The 21684-nt window shown below is 50.6% G+C and overlaps 1 protein-coding gene across 1 annotated transcript; it reads right to left on the reverse strand.

The window, feature by feature from the left end:
* Positions 1–1830: 1830 nt before the first annotated feature.
* Positions 1831–21398, reverse strand: SLC15A4 (solute carrier family 15 member 4). Its single transcript, XM_045534727.1, has 8 exons — positions 20565–21398; positions 14851–15146; positions 10424–10592; positions 9889–9966; positions 9293–9461; positions 7407–7562; positions 6573–6731; positions 1831–2914 (listed from the first exon to the last, which is right to left on the reverse strand). Exons 1-8 carry the CDS (start codon positions 21396–21398, stop codon positions 2760–2762), a joined length of 2016 nt encoding a protein of 671 aa, XP_045390683.1. The 3' UTR covers positions 1831–2759.
* Between the last annotated feature and the right edge of the window lie 286 nt (positions 21399–21684).

Raw genomic sequence — 21684 nt, forward strand, 5'->3', positions numbered from 1 at the left:
GCAGGAGCTTGCCAGGTCCCTGGTGACGCTTAGTCGTACCGAGAGCTTCCTCTTCACATCTGCCCGCCACGCCGCGGAGCAACACGCAGCTCTGTGCTGCCCACCCTGAGAACAGAAAGTCAGGGCGAGCGTCCCCACAGGGGGCCCGACGGTTGCTCCTGGACACCAATAAAAACGGGTTCAAGACGCACATCGAAGTCTTCGGGGCAGACACGTTTTAAAAAATCTTCCAAAAGAGCATATTTTGTTTTTTGTATTTATTTATTCAATTACTGTTCAGTGCCATGGGGTGAACAGGATCAGCCACGATCTAAATTCAGTGGAAAATGTAAAAAGTCGTCTGGAAAAAAAGATTTCTCCTCTCTACTCTCAGAGCACCCGACGCCAGGGGTAGGGACGTCTCCCCACACCCCCCGCAAGTCTCCTGCAACACAGTCCTGATGTCACCTAACTGGAGACGGTGTCTGCTCCCACGGGCTGGGGGCTCAGTCCCACTGATGGCCCTGCTGCGGATGCCAGTCAGAGCAGGAGGCTGGCACCCGCACTGCTGACCGGCCGCCGCAGTTCCAGGTTCCCATGGGGTTCAACTGGCCGGCCTGGCTCACAGACTCAGGGAAATGTTTTACCCCTATTTGCCCATTTACATAAAGGACGGAGACGCACACAGGGGCCGGCCAGGCACGTGGGGGGGCATGGAGCCTCCGGCCCTGCCCGGGACAGCCCCACCGGGCACCAGGCAGCTCTACCACCGTCCTCTGGGTTTTCGCGAGGCTCTGCCACGCAGGCACCGCTGACCACACCGCGGCCACCAGCCCCGCCCCTGCTCCACTGGCCGGGGAGGGGGGAGGGGAGGGGAAGGGCAGGAAGTTCCACCCATCACAAGGTTGGTTCCCCTGGCAACCAGCCCTGAGGCCGTCCAGGAGTCCCAGAGTGGCCTCAGTAAAAGATGCTCCCATCACCCAGATCACAAGGTCTTAGGAGCTGTGTGTCAGGAACTGGGGTCAAGGGGTCAAAGGCCAGATGTGAGGACAGGACTCTCCACCCATCTGCAAGCTCTGTGCAGGGGCAGCCTATTGGCAGAGACCACATATGTATTTCTTGTCACATCACAGTGTCACAGGTTGTCACCTGACTTTGTCAATCCTTCGCTGACTTTCTGGAGAGTGTCCCCTGGTCACCTGGAGGGTGCATCTGGCTGGGGTGATGGGACGGGCAGGAGGTGGCCGTGGGGGATCTGGCCGGGGACTCACCCTCCACACTGTCCCCAGAGTCAACAGCAGGACACACAGGAAGGCGCGGGAGCGTGGGCTCCTTTTTCTCCTTTCATGGCAAATTCCTCATAAAGAAAATCTAACTTCTGACACCACGAGTTAATGATGCTTAACATGTGACAGACCCTGAGGCTGTGACTTCCATCTCTGGAGAATGACATCCTTCCTGAAGCAGTGCTTTTTAACGCTTTTTATTTTTTTAACCCAAACCCACACCTCCAGCCCCTCTGAGACCCAGGGACGATGACAGCCATCTGTCTGCACCCTCTCCTAACCCCACTGGTTGAGATCTTGCATGTTTTTTGCAATTTTCCTATACTTTATCTTATGAAACAAACAATGTGAGAGTTTGTCTGTCTTCTCCCAATGATGAACCGTGTTCGAATGCAGAGCAGGCTCAGGGGTCGTCAGACGCCTGGGGAGTCTGAGCTGTCAGAGCGGGTTCACCATGACCCTCGTCAATGCCCAGCCCGGGACACTGCGTCCCTTCAGAGCCACAGTCTGTGACTCTCTGACATCCACACGCAGACGCCGAGTAAACCACACAAAGAACCAGGTCGTGGGTCTCAAATCTGAGATGCTTTTTATAATAAAGTTATGCCAAAAATACAGCAACAAATACAGAATACTTTAACAAACAAAGAACCCCTAGATACATGTAAAATAACACCACAAAGGCTGGTGACCAGTCAAACACTCAAGTTCACATTTAACACTTTCGATTATTTTTAATTACACTAGTTCTGTCTGAGAGAATGCTTTCTGACATCCGGCCATGATGTGCTATCAGTCTCCATGGCACCCAAAGTAAAGCCACACATAAGCACTGGCTAGGCAAGCTCTAAAACGCCCTCTGAGTTGTTCTGCAGGCTGAGATACGACCCATGGTCTTAAGAAACTCTTATGCCTGTTCTTTCTCAAAAAAAAAAAAAAACAAAAACAAAAAAACAAAAAAGCCATGTCAATGGTTTAAAAAACAGGTATTTTCTGAAGCAGCAGATGGAACACACTCGTGCCAGCCACACCAAAGACCCCGGCAGCGGCAAGGCGTGCGGCTCAGGAAGGACACGCGACCCTGACATAAAGCCCTCGCGGCATCTGCCCACGTCCATCTCTTAAAAAAAAAAAATCCTCCCTTTCTTCAATGTAAATAGATGTTATTAACTTTCTGTAAAACTAGATCAGGGCTGCGGGGAGGAAGTGACATTGTCCACGCAGCTGGGAGGCCGCCGTGTGGTCTCCACGACTCTGCAATCTCCACCGCGGTGCCAGCAGAGGAGGGACACGGCTGCGACCCTCAGAGGACCCCGGATGACGAGAAGCAACACACTCAACCGGCCGCGTGCCGGGTGAGCGCCGAGACACCTGCCTCGCTGTGGCGGGGAGGGGAGGCCACCCGGGCGGCCTGCACGTCCCGACAGGCAGACCCGGGCGACCCGACCCCGTCTAGCGCCGCGGCCACTGGCACAGTCCCCTGGGCCGCCCGGCTCAGGCCCTGGCGGCGACGGGCATCCCGCCGGCTCTGGCTCGCTGGCGGTCGCGGTCGTACTTCACAGAGACGATCAGGAAGAGCAGGAGCGTGGCTCCCTGGACGGCAGCCAGGAGGAAGAAGTAATAGTTCAGGCGGCAGCCGTTGATGTTTCCTGCAGAAACAGGCGGGGCAGGCGGTGAGCGCATCTCTAGAGACAGTTTAAAAGATTTTACTATTTAGTGTGGGTCTACTGAGGTCAGGGTGACTTTTACCTGCAGTCATTAAAAAAGAAGACAAGAACCAAATCTCTGTGACTCAAACTGCACATTGTGTCTCAGCGCCACCACAGAAGCCACCCCGGGGTGGCAGCGTCCCCCGCAGGGCCCGGGTGGGCTCCCGACGCTCCAACCTCACACCCACGCGGCCCCTCGGTCTGGCAGTTCCCCGCTGTAAAACGGAAGCCACCACCCTGCGGCTGGCGTCCCCCAGGTAAGGGCAGAGGCAAGCGCTCAGGCAGCACCTGGGCACGAGGAGGCTCCGTCCCGCGCCGCGGCTAGCAGCCCCGCTTCACACCGAGGACGGGACTACCAGTCTGTGCACCGACTGTCCCCCACCAGCACACCGGGCTCGGACAGCACCTGCCACGGTCACCACTCCCCACTCGTGTGGAGACAGGGTAGGGACGTGTGCGGGACACGGCGGGACACTCGTCTGTCTGGACCCGCCCGGGACACACTCAGAGCCAGCCGAGTGTCCCCACCAAGCCCGACCCCGCCACGTGGCCGAGATGCCGCTGTCCCTGCAGGCCCGCAGATGTCACACCGTGTAGCCACCTGCCACCAGCTGAAAAGCATCCCCAGCCTGTCCCCAGACGAGGCTGACAGATGCTTCTAGTTGCGGCGTCACCAGGGGAAGCGAGTACTTTGGAATCAAAGCTGCTATGGTTGCTGACACGCTTCAGAAGCACTGATTTTTTTATTTAAAAAAACCAAGACTTCCTTTCCTCAGAAGATCTTTTTAAAGTTGGGTTATTCTGAAACTTCCTTCCTTTTTCTATCTGAACATACAATTACTATCAAAATGTTTAACAATGCATTTATCAAACAAACATAATAAACAGATACACATGTTTGTGTAGTAAGTTTCCACATATTTTTAAAGTTCGTTCATATATGCTATAGACGACAATAATCTCTCTGTCTATGGATCTGGGAAGAGACCCGCCAATACCTGCAGCTTATACCCGACTAAAGCGTCGTTCTCCTGCACGTGCTTCAAATACCGATCTGGCCCTTACTGCTGGCGAGGCTCGGCTGGCATTTGGTGGAGACACAGACCCCACCGTCTTGGAGCCTGGTGTTTGCTGTCACTGCTATTCCAGGATTAGCAACTTGATGCTGCTGTGACAAGGTTGTCATCAGAATATCAATGGTATCACTTTATGTGCCGATTTTGAAATAGGAATCTGCCCAGAATAAAGAGCCACAGAAAACTTCCAAGCTCCAAGCGGGCCATGTGGCTGCACACTGCGGAGGTGAGGGAGTGGCAGGGCCAGTGGGCTGACAGCAGGCCTCGCCTCGCCTCGCGGGCGTCCCAAAATACGCCACCATGCAGGAAGCCACCACCCCTGCTGTCCTGGCCCCTTCACAGACAGGAGGTCAGTGACACAGGACGACGGGGTCAAGTTCACTCAGGCAGGCCCTGGCCCCGCGGGACTAGAGACCGCCCACCGGCTGCGTGTGGGAATGTCCACGGCAGCACCACGCACGACAGCCCCGCGCCAGAAACCGCAGGGACGCGGCCAGCAGCAGGACGGATGAGCTGGCAACACGCCCCGCCAGGGAGCACCACGCAGTCACAGAGAGCAGGTGCGGGAGGGCTCCCCGGCAGAAGCGCTGAGCAGAAGACGACGCCCCAGGAGAACACGGGACAGCTCAGGAGGACAGAGGCGGCTCCAAACCGTCTCCACCCTGCCCTGGCCAGACGCACCGGCTGTGCGCGCGAGACGAGAGCTCTGTACGGTGTGCACGTTGCTCCCAACTTAAACAACATTAGTAATAGCAAAGGCAAGGCCTGCTGGGAGGATGGGTAAAGGAAATAATGGAACAATCCGGGCGCATCTCCCTTCAAACCACAGCCCTGTGACTGTACAAAAGCCACTTCCTGTGTCAGCCAGGTGCCGAGGCAGGAGGCAGGTGTCCCCAGAGAGCCCAGAGCAAAGGCCAACCGAGGGAGCCCGGGAACCTGGCCTGAGAGCTGCTACTCCACTCCTGCCACCACCCACATTCTGGAGAGTGTGGGGAATTCCCTCCCCAGACCAGCCACCTGTGACAGCCACGTGTCCCTGCGTGAGGCGCTTATTTGTGCATTTCCCACATCACAGCTGTCGTCTCTCCCAGGACGCTGGGTCTGCTCCACAGAACTGCCTGCACCTCTGCTCAGCCTGTGACAAGGGGCTGCCGTGTGTGACTGTGACCACAGGGCACAGTCCAGGGACTGCTCAAGAACCCCCAGGGGCCCCCATCTCGAGGACAGCGGCACACAGACCCCCCCCCCCCCCAGCGGGAGCTCGCAGCCAGCCTGCCAGAAAGGAGGGACCGTAGCAAACTTTCAGATGTTAAATTAGTGATGAGGGGATTAAATAACTGGAGAACAGCAAGAATGACAAAAACCAGTCAATCCCTTATGATACATTTAAAGCTCAAACAAAAACAAAGAAACAGGGCCTCCAACTTAAGACCTATAGAATTTGGTCTTTATAACATGCGTGTCTTTGAAGGGGTCTGTCCCATGGACTGAAACAGGTCCGGTGGCACCTGGGACCAGGAGAGTCCTCAGCCTGCCCCGCGTCACCACACCTTATGCCACAGCTCTCTGTCCCCAGAAGGGGCCGAGAATGACAGGCAGCCACGGAGCCGCCTGCCCCCTTCAGAGCCACTGCTAAGCCTGCCAGGGAGACGCCCTCCCAGCCGGGAGCACTGGTGACCGGTGTCTGGGGACAGTGGTGGCTTGGGGTCCTGGGACTTACACTGGGACTCCACAGGCCTAAACTCAGCCGTGAGGACAGGAATTTCAACTCAGTTGTGGAAGGACCTTGGGAATTTTGCAATTTCTGGAGAAAAGTCCCTAAACTTTCCTCAGATTTTCAAGGGGATTTATGACCTGAAAGTGGTGAGGTTTGACCAGACCAGAGCCAGTGCTGCACGACTACATGAGAAAAAGCAGTAAGGTTGTTTCCATAGATAAAGCTTAAAAAACAGAGAGAGAGAAAAGAAAAAAGAAGCCTTCACCTCTGGGTCCATTTAAAAGCCATCCCCAGTCTGGAGAAGGAAAACGCTGATCTTTGTGGCCACCGGCTGGTAGTAACCGTAAAATCCGCTTGAGACTAATCACGAGCGATATGTTGATTGTAAAAAGTGACTTGTTATCTATCCCTGTCTTTTTAATATCAAAAAATTAAAAGGGAAAGGAAACACAAAACCAAGCGCAGCAAAGGGAGACTGCGATGCGGGTCCGTCTGCCCCACGACAGCAGCGCTAGTCCTGGGCGAGAAGGCGGCCGGCCCTGGGGACGCTCCCGGGAGAGCGAGGGCACAGCTGGCAGGGTGTGGCGGGCACTGGGCTTCCAAGAGACGCCGTGAATGATCTAAGCGAATACAACCACGCCAGGGTCCCCCGCAGGGCAAGGGGCGGGGACACGCAGCTCTCGGACAGGCCCGCCTGCGTGAAAACCCCCTCGCTCGCCCAGGGTCCCAGACACCCACGGCAGCCGTGAGCTCCGCGCCTCGCCACCGCCGGATGCCTTAGAAAGAAGACAGGAGTGGCTCTTACCGAAGTCCGAGTGGTTGCTCATCCACCCGATGGCTCTGACCGACACCAGCGCCAACAGGCCCGAGCCCACGAACGAGCCGACGCCGGAGAAGAAGAAGAACAGGCCCATGATGGCGCTCTGCATGGACTTGGGGGCGGCCGAGTACGCGAACTCCAGACCTAGGGACAGAAGGGGCAGGCTCGTTTCTGTGTCCACGCTCCTCCCTGGCACAGCAGGACAAGCACAGAGTCACTCGGGGACCAACCCCTGCCCTGCTGTGAAGACGGTTCCCACTCAAGGTCGTGACCGATGGCTACAAGCCGCCTGTCCTCCTGCCCACTGTGACAATCCCTAAAAACATCCATTGAAGCAGGAAGTTAACTCCTTGCTCTCAAACTTAAACGTAAAATGTGATTTGTTAGCTCTCAGAAGATTTTCGTTCCTCATGGGAAAAGAGATTAAAGAAAAAAAATTTTTCTATATTCTCAAGTAATGGGAATTTGAAGACAAAGCACATACTCTAAAACAGGAATCTACACTAGGATTCTAGTTCAAAGGTAGTATGTTTTAAAACACCTTCAGCAGGTCCAACAAAGCCGTGGAAAACGCCTTTCATGATTTCATCGCCACTTACTCTCCAGGTTTCTTCGCTGCTGGTGTAAACAAGCTACCACTAAGGTGGCAAAACTGTGTCAATAGTTTAGGTGCATGCTTTCATTAGTTGTACTGTTTTTTGTTTGAGATACATTAAACCACACTTTTGATTTGAAATTGGACATTTCATATTTAATGACCTTTTTTTTTTTTTTTTTAAAAATGACTACTCAGACACCTCTGACCTGAAGAAACCTCACCTGCAATACTGGCGAATATTTCGCTAATCCCAATCAGCACGTACTGTGGAACCTGCCACCATATGGGCAGGTCGGCAGCGTGGTAAACGACGTGGCCGATCGTCTGGTTAATGGTTTTCTCTTTAACAAGATCCAGCCGTTTACTTTCCAGAATTCCTAGAATTCATAAATAGGTCAGTGTAGCCCTTCTTTATTAACATAACAATTAAGCTAAAAACTGTTAATAGACGCTTGCTACAAAATGCTCATTGATGTCTCTAAAAAATGCTGGAAAGATTGTGCCCAGTTACACCAGGCAGAGCCCCGGACTGAGGAGTCCCTGCTGCCAGCACCTGGTGCATTGGCTGGAGGTCACACGGCAGTAATTTCATCCTCAGATATCTGGATGGCTCACCCACAGTTCCTTTTATTTCTTTTACAAAGTGGAGGAGGGGAACGCTAAACAGTCCTGACATTCTACTTAAGAGGAGGTAATAAATTATGTAATGTTTTTCTGATCATAATGACAGATTTAGGTGATCCACTGATTTATTATCATTATCATTACAACAGCTAATGATAATGTTAGTTTCTGGCTGGGCACGGTGGCTCACTCGGGAAGGCTGAGGCAGGAGGATTACTTGAGGTCAGGATTTCGAGATCACCCTGGGCAACATAGCAAGACTCCATTTCTAAAAAAAAACATTTTTAAGTTAGCTGGGCATGGTGGTGTGCACCTGCAGTCCTAGCTACTTGGGAGGCTGAGGCAGGAGGATTGCTTGAGCCCAGGAGTTGGAGGTTGCAGGGAGCTGTGACTACATCTCTGTACTCCAGCCTGGGCAACAGAGCAAGACCTTGTCTCCAAAAAAAAAAAAGAATAAATAAACTGGAATCAATCATCACATTTAATAAGAGACTGGTTTTTAAAAATAACATTCAAAAATTGAATATGATATAGTTGTTAAAAAGCATAATTTAAATGTGTAATTATTCACGTGGAAAAACATATATAGTATGTAACATACAAAAATAGGTTATAAACTGTGAGTCGTTTGCTCCACTTCTGTTTTAAACACAGTAATTTGGCTATGCAAAGAAAACGTTCCAGGAGGATATAAAAATAGTTTGGTCATCTTTAGATGGTCCGATACAGACAAATTCAGGCCTCTCCTTATATCTGCGTTTTTAATGACCGTGGATCGATCGTGTAATAACAACTTTTAAAAACTTGCTGTGGATCAGTGCTTCCTAACTCTCTTCTAACGAAAGCTACGACCCTTCTCCCCACTGAACCTGCCTCCATTTCAGGGTGCCCGTCCATGCGCGGAAGCCCAGAGTGCTCTCTTGCCTGACCACGGCCGTGGGTGACAGGGCCCAGGCAGCCACGGCCTGCGGTGACGGAGCAGACCCGCCCTGCGCCATCTGCCACACAGATCCAAAGCTTTAAAAGGATGTAATGACTATACTTCGAGGGATTTAAGAGTGTAAATAAAGACGCTGACGCCCCCGCCCTCTACCTGGGGCAACAGAGCAAGACCCTGTCTCAAAATAAAATAAATAAATAATTAAAAGGTAGAATTCTCATCTTGAGGATTATATAACATCTTAAATTTATAAAAACTCATCTATTCAGCAATGAATAGCCTAATTTTACATCAACAGGTAGAGAACAAGCCTCCTTTAATTCAGTCCGAAAGTCACTTTCCGGAGCACTCTAGTGGTTTTAGTTTTAGAATAAAAATCGCACATCCTTAGGAAAAAAGTTTTAAACTTATGTGATAAAAAATTAGAAAAGAACACTCGGTGGTTTAAAGCACTTTCTAAAGCGCCTACACTCCCTGAGCAACACGAGGCACGGTCGCGGTCACCACAGGCCGGGCCCGCGGGGCACCGGGCAGGGCTCTCACCGGCGGCGAAGGCCGAGCACATCACGAAGAACATGCCCACCGCGATCCTCTTCAAGGACGAGGGCAGCAGGCCGTTCCTCCTCAAGATGGGATCGATGAGCTTGTCCTTGAGAGGGATGAGCAGGAGGATGAGCACGGCGTCGAACATGGTCAGCCAGGCCGCTGGGAGCTGGGGCGAGACAGGGGGACGGTTGGTTCCGCAACACGCGTGGCCGCTCCCTGGCAACACGTCCACCCGGGAGACACGCGTGTGAACCACAGCTCCTCCCACAAAGAACGACCGCTAGGAACAAGACCTCAGTTCCAAGACACCGGACCTGGGGAAAGACTTATTCCTAAATGGATTCGCATTTGCTTTTCTGTGTTTTGAAGGGAAAAAAAAAAAAAAAATCAGATGAAAATACTAATCAACTTAATCTAGTAAATGATATGACTGATGAAAAAAATTCTCTAAAGTAAGTCAAAATTCAATTTCAGTAACTGTTTTTAGTTCGTGCTAACTGCTAACATTTATAAAATTTCTACAGTTGGTGGAAGGAATCCATTTCTTACATAAGCCCCAAGTGACAATTTCAGATCATCTCAATTGTTCTTACCGTATGAGGGGTGGTTGTAATGCTTGAAATTTCTGGAATCTTCAAGTGAAGACTCTGTAAAACATACGTTGTCTGCATCTGGGTATAAAAAGCAGGATTATTATACGTGAACCAAATGTGCTTTTTGAACACTTCAAGCATATTGTCCCTCCCCTAAAGCAGACTCTGATGAGACACAGCAATGACTCCCAGAAACAGATGATGGTTCAAGTTTGAAAACGAACAAGTCAATTACTTGGTCATCATAAACGTCCTCTGGAGATCAATTTGGAAAAAGAACTGCCAGTTATCCAAATGGGAAATTAAATTAACAGGAGGGGCCTGAAAAGCCAGAAGCATACCTATTCTTAGCTTCTTTTTTGGAAAGGTTTTCAAAATATTTAAAGCGGCCAAAATGAGTCCATAACTAAAAAATTTCCAAGATCCTAGAGAGACTCAGGGATAAAAACCAGAGTCCTGCGTAATGGCAGAGCGAGTGCTAGGGCAAGGCTTCATAGGAAGATAAAGGAAAGTAAACCTGGTTGTCACCACTCACTTGGAAATACACTGTCCAGTAAGGTATCAAAGCCAAGAAAACAGGGACAATCTTGACCAGAGCTTTCACATCTTCCACTTTATCTTCTGTGAATGGCCCTCCACGAGACATTTTACATGAATCAAACAGACTTTGTTTAGAAGATTGCTGGAAGACTCCAATGCCTTCACTTTGGGAAATAAAATGAAGGAATTAGTTTTCTTCCACCCCCAGCAATCAGTTACTTGGTCACAAATTAAGTTTGGGGGTAGGAGACGGGCTCACCACGCTGAGTCTGCTTCAACTCACCCCGTCACTTACTAACTGCACACACCACGCAGCTGCCCAGACTGGTTCCAAACAGCACAGTACGTGCTGGAAGAGCTGGCGGAGGGTCTGCCGAGGCAAAGTGCGACTGGGCTGCTGCACTTTTAACAGGGCTGGAAGACACAGCGCGACGGCGCTGACGGGCTGACCCAGCCCTAGTAAGAGACCTGCGCTGCCCAGTAGAGCCCTGCCCAGTAGAGCCCGAGGCTCCACCTGAGGCTGGGGGCCACCCAGGCAGCCACGCCACTGCGGTCATATTTGAAAACAAAACAAAAAATGCGAGGGATTTGTCTGATTTTAATTAGCTAATTTATCAAATATCAAGACCTGATAGCCAATACCAATGTGTTAAATAAAACCATGCTGGTTTGTTTTAAATTGAGTTGTTGGTTTGTCTGATAATAAAGAAGTCCAAGAAGAAAAAAATAAAAAATAAATTTAAGTCCTGGGTATGACCCTGGGGGAGGGTTCTGCTCCAGCAGGGAAACTACCGTCTCTCGTGAGGAAGCGCTGAGGGGACGAGATGCGGGGTGGTGACGAGGAAGATGAGGACGGCTTGTGCACCACGCCCACCTGCTCCCCACGACCGACGTGCTGCCCATGGCCCACGTGGCCTTACTGCACAGCAGTGGACGCTGGGCACACACAGAGTGAAATGTGTGCCCCAGGCAAGGAAGCTCGGGTTGGGACTGGGACTTGGACCAGGCGGTCTTGGCTTTGAGCCTGAGCCTGACCCATGGCCCCTCTGCTCCCCACTCTCACATGTGCCCGTAACACCAGGAACAGGAACCTGGGGTTCCCGGCTCTTGTGCCAGCAAGTGTCACCAGCTCACTCTGGGCCTGCTCCATTATTTATGAAATGCACAGGTCCCACTAGGTAGCTCTAAGATCTCTCCCAGCCCCAAACCACTGTAATGGGGCAACACACACAAGGATCTGAGGGGTGAAACAGAAAAAAAAAAGAAAAAGAAAAAAAGAAAAGGCACAGTATTCTCTACAGCCAGAAATACCAGCAGATAATCAGCTGCCATTAAGATCGCTTCCAAAGCTGGAACTCAGAAATGGTAGATGCCCGCTTTCTAGGTTACAAATTCACATCCCATTGAATAAGGTGCCACTATTTTAAGTCATTTTTATATTATAAAGCTGGCACTTTAAAGCTAGACTTTCAGAATGGAGAAAAATAAAAAAGCTGAAAACTGTAATTTAATATTGAATATTTTAGCCAAATTCTGGAGAAGAAAACTAAATTCAATTCAACAAATATTTATTAGGCACTGGCTACAAGCCCAGCACTGTTCGAGCTGGGTGCTGGGGACACAGGAATACATTTCAAAGGACAAGGTTCCTGTCCTTACGGCACTGAGTCTAGTGGGAAAAACAATCAGGGAAAAAATGCTCAAAAGTGAAATGCTAAATTTCAAAGGTATTGTGCATACTTTTATTTGAGAACATTCATTATTTCTTCAAGTTATTTTTTTTCCAAAAAGGAAATGTAAAGGCTTTATGTACCTAACACAGATATTACCAGTGGTTTACTACATCATATTAAATAAGTTTTCTATGAAAACAGTTAAATGCCAGCTAAATCCATTTTCACACAAAGAATCACTCACACGTCACCGGTTATACAACTATTGCTTTATATCATTACAATATTTTAAAAACTGCTAAGTCAATATGCACCTAAAACTTCACCGGGTTCATACACACTGTTAGTGTACTATCTTGCAACATACACAGGTCCCACACAAAGCCACCGTCACAAATGCCATCAGAACGCAGACAAGAGTCCACTGTTCCTGCCCCCAAAAGTCTCTGTGCTCCAATTTCGGGACACCTGTGGCCCTAACAAAGTTCCTGAAGGCTGCGCTTACGCGCACGTCCATGCTGCAGGAGGAAAGGCCGCTGGGCCTCAGGGGTTCTCAGCTCACACGGGGCCGTGTCTCACAAAAGCTGCTGAACCATTTCCACTCCGGTCTGAGGGACTGAAGAAATATGTCTTCATTTCTCATTTAAAACCAGCATTACAGCAGGACACAGGCCGTGGAAGCTGGGACCCACTAAGGAGTGTGTGACAACTCATCTGCCAAATCAACTAGCAAAAAATTTTAAAGGAAGAATAAAAGATTAAAAATAAATAAATAAATAATATAAAATCGGCATTAAATTATCTTCAAAAAATACATCAACCTAGACCAAAGGCTGGGACTGGACTTCCTCAGGCTTCCCGCAGGCATCCTCACCAGAGCAGCGTCCGCTGCCGGGCCCTGCCCTTGCGCCGGCACGCTGCCGGGGGGCCTTTGCCACGTCACCTTACTCAGGCCTCACAACAACCCCCCAGGGCCATCTCCACCACACAGCACGGAAAGGTGGGCTTGGTGAGTCACTAACCTGCCCATGGTGACAGAGCCAGTTCATATGGAAAGCAGAGTTGGAGAACTCTTTAGCTTATCAACCTTTCCGCAAACTAGTCCTTCTTTTTCCCCAAGACAACTTCCAAAAACAAACCTAACGAGAAATAAGTTTCCTAAGTGAAAGTAGCTCCAAACCCTCTTCATGCTGCTGTTTGTGCACCAAACCCCCAAAAAGTCGACACACCAGCGCTGCTCTCTTACGGAAATGTCCATCGGGTACCACCCAGACAGACACACGGAAACACTAGGGTTGCAAAGGCCATATTTCACTAATGGGTTTTCAATCTGTAGAATAAACATCTAGGATCTGAAACACTGCTCTTGTCTAATCAAAATAAGGTCCTGGCAAAGACTGGTGTCTGCTGCTACTTTAATTTTAAAAAATTCTTCAGTATGGCCCCACGACTTGTAGTTTTGATTACACAGCTGAAATGCCACGATGACCCACCAGCATCTCCGGCAGGTCACCTGGGGTGGTCAGATCGGCCAGAACGCCACACAGGGACAGCTGAAGAAATCAGACACTCAGCCTGGAGCAAAAAAGCAGCCCGTAAGAGCTATTTTGGTGTAGCTTCAAATCTACCACGTGGAAGGAACATTAGACATTAGCTTGTTGCTGCTCCAAGTATATAAATAAGTCACAGTGTGCAGATGTGCCAGGCACCTGCGGGACAGCAGCCGGCAGCAGTACCACAGGGACAGGACCCCAGGCAGGAAGCTGTGAGGGCTGAGCAATCAACCTCCCACCCAGCGACTGTCAGAAACTCCTATGTGGATCAAAACAGTCCATGGGGGGACTGACTACAAAAGGTCCCAGAGACTCCTCTGGGGTGATGCAAATACTCTACACCTTGACTGGACTGCTGCTTACAGGATTTGAATACATTTGCCGTAATTCACCGGACCGAACAACTAAAAGAGGTAAATTTTACTTCATGTAAATTATACCTCAATAAACAACACAAAAATTCCCGAGATCTCTTCTTGGGCTAAGATCTGGACTTTTCTTTACTAACCTACATCTAACAGGACCAAGCACCAGTCACAGTTTGCCAGGGATGTGGACAGGTTCTGAGGACACAGGACTTCCTGTTTTAAAACCCCAGCTCGTGGGAGTTTCAGCAAGGTAAGTCCCAAGAAATCAAAGATGATGTGGTCACCCTGAGTGCATCTCAGCATTCTGCCACTGCATCTGTCCAAGAGTGACGAAGTGACCGCTGGATAACAGAGCCCACGCTGACCTGGACCGCTGACCTCCACTCCAGATGCAGCTCGCTTTCTGAAGGGTACAGACAGGTGCCGACAACATAAGCAATTGCCTGCTTTTTCATTCAAATGTATTTCAGAGCTTTTTAAAATAAAAAGAAACGTGTTCTGTCCCCTCTATGCCCTGTGCAAATGTCTACCTTTGTAATCTGCCACTGAAAAGCCAGGAGCTTCTATTTCAGTGAGAGGAAGTTCAAGGTGGGGGTTAAAACATGAGCTCCGGAATCAGTCCCCGGCCTGTGTTTAAGACAGAACAATAATAACACGACAGCCGCCACCTCCTCGAGCGAATCCAAGGGTAAAGGAGACAAGACATGCAAACCACTCAGCCCAGCACCCCGCACACAATAAGCACACAACAAACACAAGCTAGTATTTTAATGAAATTGGTTGCTAAGTCATCTCAAACCGAGTGAGTGACGAGAATCCAGTACTTACCCGCTACTCGGGCGCTCTCCCCTCGGCCTCTGGGAGCAGCAGGAGTACGTCAGTATCCTGAACATGTCCGAGAAGGCGCTGCCATCGGGGGGCTTGGTGATGAAAACGCTCTGGCCGCCGAGGAAGACCACGAAAGCAAGGCCGACGCAGACAGTGGGGATCACGTACCCAATGACAAAGCTCACATTCTGCTGAATGTAGGCAATGCCTCCTAGCGAAAGGATCGCTCCCAAATTAATGCTCCAGTAAAACCAATTAAAGAATCTCCTGGTGGCTTCTGGACCTCGATCTTTAACCTAAAATAACAGGGAGGAAAAACACTTGAAAACGTGTGAAAATCTTCAAGGATGAAAAAAACATATAACGAAGCGATTAAAATTACTGTTGTCATCACAACCTTTAAGAAGCGTAGCAGAATCAAAACGGTGTTTACAGAGACCTTCAAGGTCTCCCGACAAAAACATATCCTACACTTTTAATTACTGCAGATGCTGGGTAGGTTTCTTTTAATTACATGCTAAATCCCAACAAATCCTGGGGGAGTCTGCAGAGTCTGTGGGCCACCTGCTTGGAGTCACCCGGCACACTCCTCAAAACAGAGATTCCCAAGACCCACGTCTCTTGAGTCACGGTCTCAGGGCTGAGGCCCAGGAACCTGCATCTTAAACTTCTACGCACAGGCGCGTTTCAGAAGCACCGTCACACAGCCCCACGCCTCGCTGAGCCCAACGCCAGCGCCATGGGGCACCCAGCAAACACGCAGGCCCCACAGAGAGGCCCTGCAGTTCCTGTTTGTCCAAAGAGGCCAGGGCACCACACCTATTGTATCTGGTCTCCTGAGAATCAGAGACCTTGATAAAACAAAGAAGAAAGCATAGACTAAAGACAAAACTCACAGACTATTAATATTTCTACATTACGAGAAATCTGGGTAAGGGCAGGGATCCCTTAAAGGCTCAAAAATCACAGACTTCCTGGACTCAGACGAGAGCACTAAGGGACCTCATGCAACGTCCTGGCGTCTGCCCTGCCCAAGACGACATCAGTGGTGACCGTGAGGCTGGTGACCGCTGGATTGGCTGGCGGCAGGCGCGCTGTGAGCCTCCTCTCCCACCCGCATTGCCACATCCCAACAGACACTGCAAGAATGAGCCCTGTACTAGCCAGAGACATTGCTAATGGGTTTCATTTCATAAAACTTTAAAACAAACTTACTAGCCAAAGGCTCATGGTGGATCTCACACAATGACTGTCTAGCCTTGCTGTCTTCAAAGCTTCTACTGTCTTGTCCTTAAGTTACAGGTTACTTCCTGTTCCAGGAGCAGCTCTGGTTTTTGATCCGCAGAGGAGTGTCCTCTACTGAATAACAAGTTTTAAATGGGGCTAAACCAAACTTATTGCACTTATATGCAATAAGCATCTTTCTAGCAGTCATATTACTTGATACGGTAATTTAAGCTCTACTCTTTAAGGTTGAAGTACAAGTGTGAAATATACAGTCAAAATTGTGTGCTCCTCAAAAGACAAAAAATTTAAGTCCAAAAGATTAAGCACAGCTACCGTGTTGGCAAGTAATATGGTTGAAATTAATTATATAGAAACCACCATCTCAAACTGAAAGTCTGAGTTAAAAAAAAAAAAAATCCACACATTCTCAATCATTTAAACCGTTCTCCTATTCACATCGGCAATGAACAGAGTCCTAGGCCAAATGCAGGCAACGCTACTGAATAAACAGTTTGGACTGAGAATTTCTTACACATCTAAGACAGAAACACAGTGCTTCACTGTGACACAGTGCATTTAAATTTTACTAAACAGTGGGCATCGATATTCATGCTATACTGGACACAGACCGGAAAGAAAAAAAATGTTGAGCAGAGAAATGGTTACAGAGAAAACATAAGTACAAATGTAATATCAAACAAGCAAAAGAAGTAATTGTTTTGACAACCTCAGAAGGAAGAGGCCAGCAGACACAATACTAAACTTAATGGAGACATAATTTACATACTAGTTGCAATTAGCTCGGGCCCTTCCATTACCCACAGGGGCCCTGCACACACCCTCCCCTGTTCTCAGACACACATCCTCCTCACATGAAGCGTGCAAAAATTAGCATGCCATCACTCTAGTGAAATCCTAACCCTAGAATTCCATTCATCCTCATATCCTGAGTAAACCCGGTGGTCAATTTATTTCCACTTCCAAGGGTAATCCATCAAAATTACTCTCTAAGCCAAAGACTATCACTAAGCCCTAAGTAACCACACACCAGCCATTTCTGAAACAAAAGGGAAGCTGGCTGCTATTATGGACACATCACATGCTCCCCACCCTGGCTACGAGCACAGCCTTGGCTTCCCATCAGTCACATGACACTGGAATGGTACAGTGGCCACGTGCCCACCAGGGGTACACAAGTCCTTCCCGTGGACTGGTCAGAAGGTACCATCAAAATCAATTCAAAGTAAAACCAAAAGAACAGAATTGTGCAGAGTGAGTCAAACAGTTGGCTGACACGGAAAAATTCCTCAAAATGCACAAGAGTGCCATTTTTTTCCTCTAGAAAAAATACATCATTTGTTCTCTTTATCTGCAAACCAAGTTTTTCTTCTTTAAGGTCATTATTTCAAATCATCCATCCACCAAGAATGATTGTAACCTTTGAAAAGGGTTCAGCACTGGGGGAAAATGTGAGACTGACACCATTTATATCAAAGTATGTTGTCCTGGACTGTAGCTCACATGTCTTTCAAAGCCTGCCAAAGGCGCCTCCTCACAGCCACACAGCCTGACCCCACTCATTCCTGCAAGCGGAGTCTCCCGGAGCCCCTACGTCAAGGTAAAGAGGGGCATGATAGAGAGGCATAAAAAGTACCGTAAAAACTCAAACAGATTTGCTCCAAGCGAGAAGGGCCAGAGCGGGACAAGCCGACCCGTGCTGGGGAGCAGCAGAGCAAGCCACACTCCTACAGACCTCAGGTCCCAAGCCAGGCCCCCACGGAACAGACAGCACCCTGGGGAGCAGGGCTTTGAAACCCCCTCAAAGACCATCCAACACCTGGCACAGAGCAAGCAGCCTGGCATAAAGGGTGCTAATTTCTCCTCCTAATGTTCTCTCATTGACATGTAACTCACACACATCAAAGTCACCCTGCAGAAGTGAACAACCCAACAGTGTCCAGGATACTCAGCGTTGTACAACCGCCACACCTATCCATGCCCACAACATTGTCACCACACTGTCAGGGAACCCTGTTCCCTTTAACAGCCACTCCCTGGCCCCCTCTCCGGGCCCTGGCAACCACTGGTCTATTAGTACTTCCAGCGCCCACAAACTCCTCCCTTCTGATGTTCCACACAGCGGAGTCACGCGAGGGAGACCTCTGTGTGTGGCTTCCTCCTGGCAGCATCGGGTTGCAGGGTTCATCCGTACTTAGCCTATTTTTATGGCTAAATGATATCCATTGTGTGGATATAGTACATTTCATTTATCCATTCATCAGTTGATGGCTATTCCCCTAACTTTCATTTGAAAAAATTTCAAATTTATAGGAAAGTGGAAGGAATCGTGAAATGTACACTTCTATACCCTATACTTAGACTCTTAGCACGGCTTTTTTCTGTATACACAAAGTACTTTAGGCTAAACTATTTGCAAATTAGTCGCAGCAACATATTTCACCCCCGTGTTTCATTATGAATCTCCTAAAACTAAGGACATTTGTCTACGTGAACACAATAACATCATACACCTAAGAAAAGCAAGATCAACAGGTTGTTAGCTAACATGTGGTCTACAGATTATCCCAAGTATCGAAAAGACTGGGATCCAATCACAGAGCACACACTGCCTCTGGCTGCCATGTCTCTCCAGGACCCGTTCGTCCAGAATGGCCCTCCTTTTCCATGACACTGTTACATTTGAAGAGATCAGACCACTTTTCTTGCAGAAATGTTGACCAGCTGTGTAATTTTTAGCAAATAATTTAACCTCTCAAGCCTCAGTTCCCTCATCTGTAAAATGGACACTGTAATAGCAGAAGTGTCATGTGGCCTAATAAAGTCCTGTACTTAGCACAGCACCTGGTGCTTAGTAAGCACTCAGCAAACATCAGGTAGAGACAGGCACTGTTATTTAGTGCAAACGCCTAGCAGTCACCTTCCCTATGGCTCGCATAGAAGCCATGCCACAGCTTGGTTTGTGTGACCCCCTCCAAATCTCATCTTCAAAACTGATCCCCAGCGTTGGAGATAGGGCCTAAGGTGAGGTGTCTGGGCCATGGGGCGGATCCCTCAGGAATGGCGTGGTGCCCTCCTCAAGGTAATGAGAGAGTTCTCCTGTCTTAGTCCCCACAGGACATGGTTGTTAGGAGTCTGCCACCTTCCCACCCTCTCTCTCACTTCCTCTCTGGCCTCCTGACCTCTGCACAGCTGGGTCCCTTCACTCCCCCAGGGGTGGAAGCAGCCCCAGGCCCTCACCGGAAGCCCACACTGGTACCATGCCTCTCACACAGCCTACGGAACTCTGAGCCAAAAAGACCTTTAGTCTTCATGAATCACCAGCCTCAGGTGTCCCATTATAGCAACACAAGCGGGCTGAGATGATCCACCAGCACGACCCACCCACTCTACTTCCACGACTTACCTACCTCCCTCCACTCCCCGACGCCCACGGCCTCCCAAGCCTCTCCCACACAGCCAGTGGTAAGACTACTGCCTGGAGTTCCTTCCCATACACCCCATCCTCGACGACAGACATCCACACGTTCTTCTGGGAAGGGGCCAGTATTAACATTTTGAGTTTTATGAGACATTTGGTCTCTGTCACAACTAACTCTTGCCGCTGGAGAAAGCAGCTATGTAGCAGGAATGGGTGGGGCCGTGTGCCAATAAAGATCTATGGAGACTGAAATGTGAATTTCACAAAGTTTTCACTTATCACAAAATATTCTATTTGTTTCCAAGCATTTCAAAAGGAAAGCACCACTCTTAGCTTGTGGACCCTCAAAAAGCAAGTAGGCCTGACTTGAGATTCCCGCCACGGTTGTCAGACTGAGGGAAACACAATGTCACCACTCCTCTCTCAAACACCATGAAGGCTTCCTACTGTATTCAAAACAGACCTCACGTGGCCCGGCCTCATCAGACCACTTTGATTCTCACTTTTTTTTTTAACATTTTCCGCAATGATTCCAGTTTGCCACTGCTCTTAAGGCTGCCTAGTCTGCATGTAACACTTGGTGATCATTTCCAGTCCCCTCCCTAAGATCTTGGCGGTCTGGAGTGACAGAGGAGCAGCCTGATGCTAACTCAATTCAAACTCATTTTCACCAGACCTTTCCTACCGCCCCCATCCCAAAACTCCTTTAACACAACAAAGACGGAATGGAGTGCTTTCCCGCTTTTTCGTAAACCCACAGCCATAGGGGCCCTCTCATCCCTTAGCTTCCTGGCCCCGGGGCCTTTACACTGGCAGAGTCCCCATCCGGAAAGCTCCTCCAACACCTGCTACCTCTTCTATCCTTCACGCCTCCACTCGCAGGGCACCTCCACAGACAGGCGGTCGCTCGCCATCGCTTCCCTGCACCTGTCACACCCGCCCGCGGGCTTGCTCCCCGCACGAGGAAGAGGCTCCCCGGGCCGGGGGGCTCCCTCCCGCTCCCGTCCCGAGCCGGGGCAGGGGTCCAGGGCAGGCGCGCGCGGCTCACCTGGTCGGCGCCGAAGGGCGTGATGTTGGCCTTGACGGTGGCCACGCCCAGGCCCACGAGCACCAGCCCCGCGAAGGTGGCGGGCGCGCAGCGGCGGGCGGCGGCGTCCGGGCAGGCGGCGCTGCCGTCGGGGAGGGGCGCCGAGCAGTTGAGCACGCGCGCCGGGCGCAGGGCCCCGCAGAGCGCGGCGCGCGGGGCGGGCGCGGCCAGCAGCGGGAAGGCCAGCATGCCCAGCAGGTAGAGCGCCAGGCTGAGCAGGATGGCGCGCGCCCGGCCGAGCCGCGCGTCGGCCAGCCAGCCGCCGAACGGCGAGCCCAGGTAGGTGAGGCCCATGAAGAGCAGCAGCGCCTGGCTGGCCTGCGCGCCCTCCCAGCCGAACGGCGGGCCGTTCAGGAACAGCACCAGGTTGGACGTGACGCCGTAGAAGGCCGCGCGCTCCAGCAGCTCCGCCAGCAGCACGGCCCCGCACGCCGCGCGCCGGCCCGCGAACGCCGCCGCCGCCGCCGCCCGCCGCGCGCCCAGCAGCGGCGCCCGCTCGCCCGCGCCCTCCATGCGCGCCGCCCGCTCGCCCGCGCCGCTCTCCCAGCAGCCCCCGCCGCCGCCGCCCTTCTCGCGAGACCCGCCCGCCGCGGGCGCTCCCCAATGGGCGGGCGCGGAGCCGCTCAGCTCCCCGCGCGGGGCGCTTCCGGTCCCGCCCCGGAAGCCGGGCGCGCCGGGGGCTGGTGCGCCCTGGAAGGTTGGGGCGCAGGGAGCTGGGTGACATGTTTGGTAATGACACGGTAACCGAACGCCAGGATTGGGCCTTCTCGGCTCTCTATTGTTGATGCTAATCATTTTCTCGTATCGGGTCAAATGTCTCTTTGCTAAACCTCCCGCACTAGATCAGCCCCCCCTTTTTATTTACTTATTTAATTTATATTTTGAGACTGGGTCTCGCTCCGTACCCCAGGCTGTGGCGCAGTGACGTCATCATGGCTCACGGCAGCCTCAGACCCCTGCCCCAAACGATCCTCCTACGGCAGCCACCAGCCACTTATGCCTATTGGAACCTAAATTAGCTAAAATGGGCCGGGCGCGGCGGCTCACGCCTGTAATGCTTGCACCTAGGGAGGCTGAGATG

The sequence above is a fragment of the Lemur catta genome, chromosome 21 (genome assembly GCF_020740605.2).
Source record: "Lemur catta isolate mLemCat1 chromosome 21, mLemCat1.pri, whole genome shotgun sequence".
Taxonomy (NCBI): Eukaryota; Metazoa; Chordata; class Mammalia; order Primates; family Lemuridae; genus Lemur; species Lemur catta.

What these genes read in the sequence shown, in the direction of transcription:
- SLC15A4 (XM_045534727.1), bottom strand. Translation starts at nt 21,398, where the DNA reads ATGATTAGCATCAACAATAGAGAGCCGAGAAGGCCCAATCCTGGCGTT. An exon ending in ACTGGACAGTGTATTTCCAA is followed by an intron (nt 9,967 to 10,423) that starts GTGAGTGGTGAC and finishes TTTTATACCCAG; the next exon opens with ATGCAGACAACGTATGTTTT. An exon ending in GAGCAACCACTCGGACTTCG is followed by an intron (nt 2,915 to 6,572) that starts GTAAGAGCCACT and finishes CTGTTTCTGCAG; the next exon opens with GAAACATCAACGGCTGCCGC.